The 9,803-nt window shown below is 22.8% G+C and overlaps 3 protein-coding genes across 10 annotated transcripts in view; 2 read left to right on the forward strand and 1 right to left on the reverse strand.

Moving 5' to 3' along the window:
* Positions 1–4,458, reverse strand: part of LOC127285984 (helicase domino) — a 41,663-nt gene extending 37,205 nt beyond the window's left edge. For 3 of the 7 annotated variants that reach the window (XM_051312233.1, XM_051312229.1, XM_051312227.1), the window contains exons 1-2: positions 2,872–3,122; positions 430–635 (exon numbers count right to left, since the gene is read on the reverse strand). In XM_051312233.1, coding sequence (XP_051168190.1) covers positions 430–624 — 195 coding nt within the window. In that variant the 5' untranslated portion in view covers positions 625–635; positions 2,872–3,122. Of the gene's footprint in view, positions 1–429; positions 636–2,871; positions 3,124–4,081 lie in introns of those variants that run through there. The other 4 variants (XM_051312231.1, XM_051312230.1, XM_051312232.1 and 1 more) reach the window with 3 other exon arrangements.
* Positions 4,459–4,850: 392 nt separating this feature from the next.
* LOC127285986 (DNA repair protein RAD51 homolog 4-like) lies at positions 4,851–7,105 on the forward strand. Its single transcript, XM_051312235.1, has 4 exons — positions 4,851–5,060; positions 5,627–5,736; positions 6,027–6,237; positions 6,376–7,105. Exons 1-4 carry the CDS (start codon positions 4,917–4,919, stop codon positions 6,856–6,858), a joined length of 948 nt encoding a protein of 315 aa, XP_051168192.1. The 5' UTR covers positions 4,851–4,916; the 3' UTR covers positions 6,859–7,105.
* Positions 7,106–7,353: 248 nt separating this feature from the next.
* On the forward strand, positions 7,354–8,810 carry LOC127285988 (uncharacterized). 2 transcript variants are annotated; one of them, XM_051312240.1, is made up of 3 exons: positions 7,354–7,402; positions 7,590–7,674; positions 8,069–8,810. In XM_051312240.1, the coding sequence occupies exons 2-3, from the start codon at positions 7,592–7,594 to the stop codon at positions 8,604–8,606; spliced, it is 621 nt and encodes a 206-aa protein (XP_051168197.1). In that variant the 5' UTR covers positions 7,354–7,402; positions 7,590–7,591; the 3' UTR covers positions 8,607–8,810. The 2 variants fall into 2 exon arrangements, with proteins under 2 accessions (XP_051168197.1, XP_051168196.1); XM_051312239.1 differs by lacking the exon at positions 7,354–7,402 and having other exon boundaries at positions 7,419–7,674.
* The last annotated feature ends 993 nt before the right edge of the window (positions 8,811–9,803 follow it).

Genomic DNA, 9,803 nt, shown 5'->3' on the forward strand with positions numbered 1-9,803 from the left:
TTGTATAAATTTGAATTACTGAAGACTTTTTTAAAAAAGAATTTCAGAAAATTTTTAAATGAAAAATGTTTTAAATAATTCAATTTTCAAAGAATTTTTTTAAATTATTGAAAATAATTAATTTCGCTAAGACTTTTTAAGATTCAAATTGATCAAAATTGAGTTTTGGAAGAGCTACAGTTTATATTTAAAGAAAAATCAAACATATTTTTTATTTAATTTTATTATGTAAAATAAGTCAAAAAAAAAAAAAAAAAAAAATTCGTCTAATCCGAGACCTGTTTAGATAAAAAAAAAATTATTCCATTTATATTTATCACAAAAGTATAAAATAATGAGGCCATTATCAAAGTTTTTCTCAGTTTATAATTTTGTAAATTTTAGCTGTGAATTAAAAAAAAAAATTTTTTTTTTAATTTAAAAAATTACCTGCGTGAGGCCTGGAACTTGAGAGGCGAGGACAAATTGTTGTCCTGCACCTGTAGTAAGAACATTAAGGCCTTGAGCAGTCGTAAGAACTTGATGTATATTAACTGTTTGTTGGGATCCTCCATTGTTCCCTCCATTATTTGTTCCACCCCCGCTGAGGGGTGGCAAAGTAGTACCAGGTTGTTTATCACTCATTACACATGATTCTGTAAAATAATTCATTTCAATTACAAAACCGCACATTAACTTTACATTGTAATAATAATAATAATAATAATAATAATAATAATAATTTATTTCATTGTATACCCAATACAGGGTTTTTACAAACTTCACTCCTTCGCTAATTACAAACAAAAATTACGCTCCTTAGTAACTTTACATTGTATTAAATATCTTTACGATGCTGAAGTACGCGACGTTTATGATAAACGATTTTTAAAGAAATAATTTTTTAGAATGAAATTTTTTATAAATTTTTATTTAAAGAATATTTCTTATAGTTTTTATTTAATTAGCAAATTATAAAAAAAATTATTTTTTTAAATAAACTATTTTCAGAGTGTCCAGTAAGAAGTACAAAAAAAAATTCCCTGACTTTTTTCTAACCCTTTTTCCAACTTTGCTTTAATAAAAATATTTAATATTAAAAAAATGAAAAGCATCAAATATTAAAGTATTTTTAAGATAATAAAAAACATTTTATTTATTAGCATTACAAACTTTTTCTTGCAACGAAAAATTTTAAAAATCCATTAAAATGTTTATTTTTGGCAAAGTTTTAAATAGTTTCCTGATTTTTCTCTGACGAAAAAATTTCCTTGATCGCTGAACATCCTGATTTTATAATTTTTCGCGTTAAATAAAAATTAATTTCTAATCGTTGATAATAAACGTTGCGTACTTCAGCATCGTATATCTTTCAATTAAAAATTCAATTTCATTAATTCATTAAAAAAAAGAACAAAAAATATTATGAAATTATATATACAATATCTGGTAGTTTTAATTTAAAAAAATAATAATTTATTTTTCAGTCAAAATAAGAAAATATCCTTCATGTTCAAAACGTTTAAAATTACGAAATTTTTTTTGTCTTATCTTCTGCTTGAAGAAAAATTTATTCTAAAATATAATACTTAGTAATAATTTTTATTTTTAGCAAAATTATTATCGATTAGTACTAAGTAGAAAAATAATGTTTTTCATCAAAAATAAAAATGAATTATTTTAAATAAAAATAAATTTCATTTAAAACAGAAGAAATATTAATTAATTAATTAATTAAAATTAAATCAAAAATATGTAATAAAATAAAATTAGATAAAATCGTAAGAAACAAAATGAAAAAAATTTTACAAAATAAAAGTATAATGAAAAAATTCATTTTTCAGAGTTGACATCTTAAATTGGCTCAAAAAAAAAAGAAAAAAAATTACAAAAACAAATCATGTTACATTTGTATTATTTATACTCGAATAATATAATTTTCAAATAAAATACTAATCTTCAAGAAATCTTTAACCACAATCCAAAATAGTCTTAAATCATACGCAAAAAAAATGTACAAATATAGAATGATTAAATATTCAAGATTAAAAAAAAAAGTTTATAAAAACACCAGCTGTGAAGAAACTAACCAAGAAATCAATTTTTTAATACAAGTTCAAAACTACAATTATTATTTTTTTTTTGTTTCATTACATAAATTTCTCACTTGAACCATTTTCATTATATTTTAAAAACTAAGAAATTAAGAAACATAATTATTTTTTAAAAAAATTATATATTAAATCAACCAATAAAAATAAAAAAAGCTAATAAATTTTTAATACGAAGTCAAATTGGCTAATGAATTCATTCGTTAAAAAAATATTTTAAAAAATTATACAATTTAAAATCCACTTTTTTCACGTATTTTTAACTATATAAAAAAACAATATAAAACTATCATCGTAAAAAAAAGCGCCGAAATCAAAATTAACTATAACGATCGGAGACTATAGGTGAACTTTCGATTTTTTTTTCCCCCAGAAGCTCGTCATCAGGATTCGCGAGCGGAAATGATTTTTTTTTCTAACAACTCAATATAATCGCGTTATCGTAATCTAAAGAAAAAGCAATGTCATTTTTTAAAATTACAGTAACAAACCAATATAGCGTTTGCATCACTAAGCACTCTCGGGGCGTCTCGTTTTGTCGTCTGGTCGGTGGAAAAAAAAAATCCATTTTCCCCGATATCCAATTAAAACTGACCGGAAATCACTCACAAACTTGAATATTTATCATAAACACTAATTATAAAACGTTTGAATAATAAAACATTAATAATAAAGAAAACAATATTTTGATAATTATTTTTACATGAGAAAACCTCGCCTAGATACAAAGGAAATTTTTAGACCGCCATATTGGCGTTGTCCCGACACGAAGACGACTTACCATTTCGGAATCACAAGATTCCGCCTCCTAGGTCGCCCATCCACGGGAATAACTATTTCACCCGTGATTAATAAGCGACAAATTAGAAATGGATATCTCACGTAATTTGCTGAGAATTCAATATATCTAATATTTTACCGAACATTTTTGCTTGACTTGCTCAAGGACGCAGAGACACTTCTAAACATGGCGACGGTTTCCGACAAATTTCATGTCAACGAGACTCCGAAAGAGAAACAACATCGCTTTCGCGAGTTTACAAAAGCCGCCGACAGAGTGCGCACATTTTGACTATCGCAATTTTCATTGGCTAGAAAGATGAGGATACTTGGCAACATTGTGCATTCTAACGATCACCATTGGTTGTATTGTTAAAAATAAAAAGGGTGGACTTCCGGCAATGAAAGTCAAATCAGCAACTCTTTTATATTTCATAAAAAAAAATTTCATGCACTTATAAGGGAAAAAATTTTTTTTTCATGGAAAAATTATTGTCATGCAATTTTTTTTTTTTATTACACTAAAAAAACATTAATTAAAATAGAAACTGATTATTTAAATAATTTAATACATTTACGTAATAAGTGAGTCAAATAAATGAACATTCAATTTTTATTATTTCTGTAAATTAACCTCTTAAAATTTTGATACAAAAATTGTTTTACACATTGTAAAAAAAATTATTACTATTTTGAATATTTATTTTAATATAAAAAAAAATATAAACTAAAAAAAAATTAAATTTTCCACAAATTCGAAAACGATTAACATAACCTCAAAAATCAAAGATTTCGAAAAAAAATATAATTATGTATATTATAATAAATAATTTTTATTAAAAATAAACTAACAAAATAAAAATTCTTCTATGTATTTATTAATTCAATAAATTTTAAATAAATCCTTATTTTAATTCACCAATTAACGAACATTAAGGAACCACGTGTTTGCATAATTGTTTGATAAATGTTAATTAACACGAATTTTTTTTTTAAATTTACAAATGCAATAATAAAAAAAATAATAATTAATTTTAAAATTAAATTCAAAGTTAAAATGAAATAATTCATAAAATGAAACATGATACATATATTCAGAAAAATGGCAAAGGACGCGATGCCACGTGCCAAGTTATTTTTCTTCACGCACTTATTCGACGAATCGTTTTTTGGATTAGAAAAAAAAAATTATTTATTATATTAAAATTTACCTTATTTATTCGCCAAATCTATTGATGTAGCATGAAGAGCGTATGCATTTCTCACACACGAGAACTCATTGAAGTTGAAATAATTCTAACAGCGTGAGGACATTGACCGACAATGAAACTAGCGTACAATTTCCCTAAGTTTTCTACCTTGTAAATATTTGTCAAAAGCATTTTTCCAAGATATTTTAAAGAGAAAAGAAATTAATCTTGTATTATTAATCATAATGATAAAAAAAATTATTTGCAATTATATGACTTTTTTTTTTTAAATGCGTGTATTTTTTCACTGTATAAATAATTTCTTAGATGTCTTTTAAAAATACTTTTAACAGAGAGAGAGTTGATGACTTTGTCGTGTTGACGTTGCAAGAAAAGTGGAGAAAAATCGACGAGAATCACGAAGAATATATGAAACTATTTCCGAAACCGGATATTAGGTTTTTGGGTAGTTTTTGGGGAGAGTGATAAAAATGAAGTCAATTAAAAGCTTTTAGAAATAATCGATATCTCTCTATTGATTGACGTAGTTTTGATTTACATATCCGTTATTTAAATTTACATTATTTTAATATATTTAAAAAAAAAGATATATAACATGAAAGCCAATTCTTTACTGAAAATTGAGATTTATAATAAATAAAATGAAGTTCCTCTTTATAGTGATTTTTGTTATAAATCAATCAGTTTTCACTTAATTTTTTTTCCTTTTTCTATTACTTTTTCTGATACTTGATGTTAATATTCCAAACGGAAATCAAGCAGACGACATTCATGACAATTATTGTCACCTTTGTTGTTATTGTTTATTAATTCGTTTTTTTAATATTCTAGAATAATGTCACGATTAAATTCTTCAATTCATGTAAATTTGACAGATTCTGTAATTAATAAATTATTTAATAAAGGTATTTATACGTACGTTAACTTTATTAATAAAGAAACAAATCTTTTGATAAAAGACACCGGCTTGTCATTTAAGGTACGTTTTTTAGGTTATATTTTTAAAATAATGGATTTGTAATTTATGTTTTTATTTTATTTTTATTATAGGGAAATTGAACAAATTTAAAGAAAAAAATCAATTATATACTTATTCTGTATGAGAAAAAAAGTTTTATCAATTTAATCGATTTAAAATTCAATTTATCTAGAAATTTTAATTCATCAAAATTTCGCAATTTAATTAAATTTTATTCGATTCAAATATTAATGAATAAAAATTTTAATTTTAAATTTCGCAACTATTCAATTCTAATTTTTATTGGTCAAAAGTAATTTATTAATTAAAATTTTGAATGAAATGAAAATGTATAATCGATCGAAATTTAAAATGAATTAAATTTCAATCTATATAAAAATTAATAGATTTAAGTTAAATATATTATCAGAATTTTAATTTATTCAAATTTTAATTGTTTTAAATATCAATTTATACAAATTTCAATTTAAATGTTTGATTGATTTAAGTTATAATTTATTCAAATTTTTTTTTACATATTTATAAAAATATAATTATGTTGCAAATAAATAAATATATATTTTTAGGAAATTGTGGATATTAAAAATGAAATAGCCAACTTTTTAGGTGGACGTATAATTAATAATGCTTTAGACTTATTAAAAAGTGAAACAATTATTTCCTCAGGAGTATCTAGGTGAGTTTTATGTGCCTGAAGTTCTAAACGTTTAAATGAATGAAATCATTTTTTTTTTAAATTACAATGAAAAATTAAAAAATACTGAAATTATTAATTTATTAAATTAATAATTTCTTTTTTGATACAAAAAACTAATATTTTATAATAAAATTTGAATATAAGGTAGTAAAAAATTTTTTTATTCATTTAAATGTTCAGAATTTACAAAATATTGAGTTTTGTTTTCTATCACTTTTGAGTAGCGAGTAAAAAAAATAAATTTCAATATATTTTTTTTTTTATTGAAGTTTAGACAAATTATTGGATGGTGGTTTTCATTCAAATCAAATTTATGAATTTTGCGGAGCCTCTTCATCTGGTAAAACACAATTGTGTTTGTCAATCGCCACTTTCATTGCATTAGAAACAAATAAAATTGTTCACTATATCGACACCAAAGGAGATTTTTCAGTATTACGAGTTGAACAAATTTTAAATGCAAAAAAGTGCAAGGATGAGGTAATTAAAAATTGATTAATTTTCCAATTCATTCTTTAATTATTAATATTTATTATTTTTTGAATATTTTTATTTTAAAATTTAAAATAAATTTTAATTAAAAATTATATTTTGCCCTTTTTTTTTTCTTCATTCAAGGAAATAGTAAGAGTAATGGAAAATATTAAAGTAACAGAAGTTACAAGCACTAATTTATTATTTTCAATTTTACATAATTTGGGAAATATTTCATTGGATAAATTTGATACAAAATTATTGATAATTGATTCGATGTCTACTTTTTGTCTTGCGTCGAATAAAAATATTGAATCAACATATTCTTTATGTAATTTACGAAATATGCTTAGACACATTAAATGGAAATATAATATTTCAATAATTACCACAAATTTAATAACACAATGGAGTGAAGAAAATGCATTTATTTCATTCAAAGATGGTGTAAATATCACAGTTAATGTAAAACCAACATTAGGAAAAATTTGGTTACAAGTGCCAAATACAAGAATTTTGTTGAAATATTTGAAAAATGAAGAAAGAGAAATTTCAATTTGGGATAGTTTAGAATTAAATGTCGGTGAAAAATGCAATGTAAATATAAATTCTACTGGTGTTTGCTAATGTTTATAGACACAATTTAAATATATAATTTATGTAAATTTTTTTTTATTTTTTATAAATATTTCATTAGGATTTAATCTAAATTTTTGAAAATTAATAAAAAAAAAAATACTCCATAATTTATTTAAAAAAATTTTTTTTTTATTAACAATTTTAAAAATTAACAAAAATCTCGAATTTTATTAATTATTATCATTGTAACTGTTAGTTGGTAAAGAATAATAAAATTTTATTTTAATTTTAAAAACGTTTTTAATTTTGAGGTTATGTCATAATAAATCCAACTATTAATATATATAAATTAATAAAAATACAGAAAAATATCTATTTTCTAAAAAAAAACATTAAAATATTTTTTTTACATTTTTTTAAATTTATCGTCAATTTAAAAGTTGATATCAAAAAATGAACGCAACTTCCGGTGTGATGACATTTTGTTGCGACGTTGCCATTTTAGTTCTTTTTAATTGTCTAGGTGTGTTAGTTGCCGGGTTAAAGCTTTTTACATATACATGAAGACCTTTAAAAGTAATAATGAGATGGTGTAAGTAGAGTTGAAAATACATATATACATAAATACTAACGTAAAATTTTTAATACATATACACATGTACAATTTGACATATATGGTGTATATGTGTTGGTTATTATTAGTCATTATTAGATTTTAGTCACTCTAGATATTATTAAATTATAAAAAAAAATATATATTATTATTATTTGTTAAAAAGAAATGGCTTCCTTGGTAGCAGATTATGGATCCTCTTCTGGTTCAGATAATGAATCTGACAATGTTTCTGAGAATGGTGATAGCATGTAAGTTTACATTCTTAAAATTAATTTATAACAAAAACAAAATTACTTTGCGTGTCACGAACACATTTCTAATTCTAACCTAGAAATTTATTTTAAGTCAATAATAATTCGTTTAATTTTGTTTCTTTATTTCTTTATAATTTAGTTTTATAGTTTCAATTTGTTATTAAATTATAATAATTAATAAAATGTCCATGTTAAAAAATTACATAATTTGACAGATTATATCACGTTGAATAATTTAAAAATTAAAATTTTTTAAACACTATTTTTCTTTTAAATTTATATCGTTTTTAGTTCACATAACCTACAAAAAAAAAATTTTTTCTTTTTTTTTAAATCACATGAAATTTTGTATCGGTTCTTTGTAATCTGATATTGTCTAAACTATCAGTTCAAAGGAGAAGGAAGAGGATTCGGACAGTGATAATGACGAGGGCTATAATGAAAATAAATTACAATATGAAAAACTTCCATTACCAACGCCTGATTTTAATGGCACAACCACCATGAAGACTTCTGTTTTTTCAAATCCATTTGTCGAAGCTGAAAAAGCAAAAAGTGCAATTCTTGAGAAACACGTGAAAATGACACCAACAATGGACGATACAAAAATGATAAATGGAAGAAAAATATGTTGGAATTATCGTAAAGGTAGATGTCGATTTGGTCACAATTGTACATTTGCACATGATTCAGATTTACATCGTACTGCATCTGAATTAGAGGCAATGCGTGCACCACAAGAGACAATTATTTGTCAAACATCATATAATGGACAAATTAGTATGATTGATGAAGATGAAATTGATCAAGAGAATAAACAAACGATAAAACGAAAGAAACGACCAGGATTAAGTCAAACACTTGTTCCTGGAAAGAAGGTTTTAAAAATGTATAAAGCACAACAAGCAAAGGTAGTTGGTAGATAAATTCAACGTCTTTTATAAAAAAAAATAGTTCCCAAAGAATTTTTCGTTTCAAATTTAAGAATTTAGTTTCTTTTTTTTTTTTACTTCAATGAATTTTATTGATTTCTTTGTATGGGTACTAAAAATAATGGATACCAATTTGTCTCAAATAGAAGAAAATTCCGCGTTTATAGCTTCCAATTAAATATAGATTAGCAAAATGTTTTTTTTTTTTTTTTTTAAAAACATTCTGCTGGTTCTAGTTTTCCATTTTAGTAGATCAATTTTACCTGTAGTCTTGATATACTGTTAGCCCTGTGCTTCCATTGGACACACTGTCAATGTCATTAGAATTAATTAATTAATGCGCTCTTACGGAAAAAATATTATAGACATTGTGGTGGAAAAAAATTTCCAAATTAGAAAGAAATTTAATTTTCTTAAAATTTTTTTTTTAAACATTTTTGTTAAAATTTGTGTCTATAATAATTTTTCTATATTTTTATTATTAATTATTAATTATTAATTATTAAATATGAAATATTAAATAAATGAATGAAAATAATGAAAATCAACTAAAATTCATAATTTATAAGATTATTCTACAGTATTTATTGCTAAAATTCTATATATAATTAATTTAATGAATCAAAGTTTAATGAGATTTAATGATATTGCATTATAAATTTATTTAATATTTTTATCAGAATTAGTAAAGTAAAGGCAGCGCAAATGTTCAAAAAAAAGTGTTATTTATACATAGAGCTCGTTATTAGTTTTTTGGAAAATTTTCTTTTAAAACATGACAGTTTGTGTACAAAGTAACTTTGCAAACTTCCATAGTTGTACATTTTTAAGAAATATTAAAAAAAGCCTTTTACTTGAAAGTCTTTACGTATATATTATATAATATATATATATAGAAAATATTTAAAAATCCTATATAAAAAATCATAATTTATACTCCAATATATATATATATTAAATATTATTATATTTCAATAGAACTTTTTTAAAGATTTTTTTTTCGATATAAGTTAAATTTTGTTTGAATTCTTCCATATTGTGTTTTAATAAGAGAATTAAAATTAATAAACTAGTCACTTTATTTTCAATATGAAAATATGAAAGGCGCTTCTTAAAACACTTCCATTATTATTTTGTTACAATAGAATTTTTATTATATGCAAGAAAAAAAAACGTGCTTCGAATAGATTT

Source organism: Leptopilina boulardi, unplaced genomic scaffold (assembly GCF_019393585.1).
Source record: "Leptopilina boulardi isolate dan_hultmark-lab unplaced genomic scaffold, ZJU_Lbou_2.1 LbouV2_342, whole genome shotgun sequence".
Lineage (NCBI taxonomy): Eukaryota > Metazoa > Arthropoda > Insecta > Hymenoptera > Figitidae > Leptopilina > Leptopilina boulardi.

Coding starts and splice junctions, on each gene's coding strand:
- LOC127285986 (XM_051312235.1), top strand. CDS start 4,917: ATGTCACGATTAAATTCTTCAATTCATGTAAATTTGACAGATTCTGTA. Junction 5,737..6,026: donor ATTTCCTCAGGAGTATCTAG/GTGAGTTTTATG, acceptor TTTTTATTGAAG/TTTAGACAAATTATTGGATG. Junction 6,238..6,375: donor CAAAAAAGTGCAAGGATGAG/GTAATTAAAAAT, acceptor TCTTCATTCAAG/GAAATAGTAAGAGTAATGGA.
- LOC127285988 (XM_051312240.1), top strand. CDS start 7,592: ATGGCTTCCTTGGTAGCAGATTATGGATCCTCTTCTGGTTCAGATAAT. Junction 7,675..8,068: donor TCTGAGAATGGTGATAGCAT/GTAAGTTTACAT, acceptor CTAAACTATCAG/TTCAAAGGAGAAGGAAGAGG.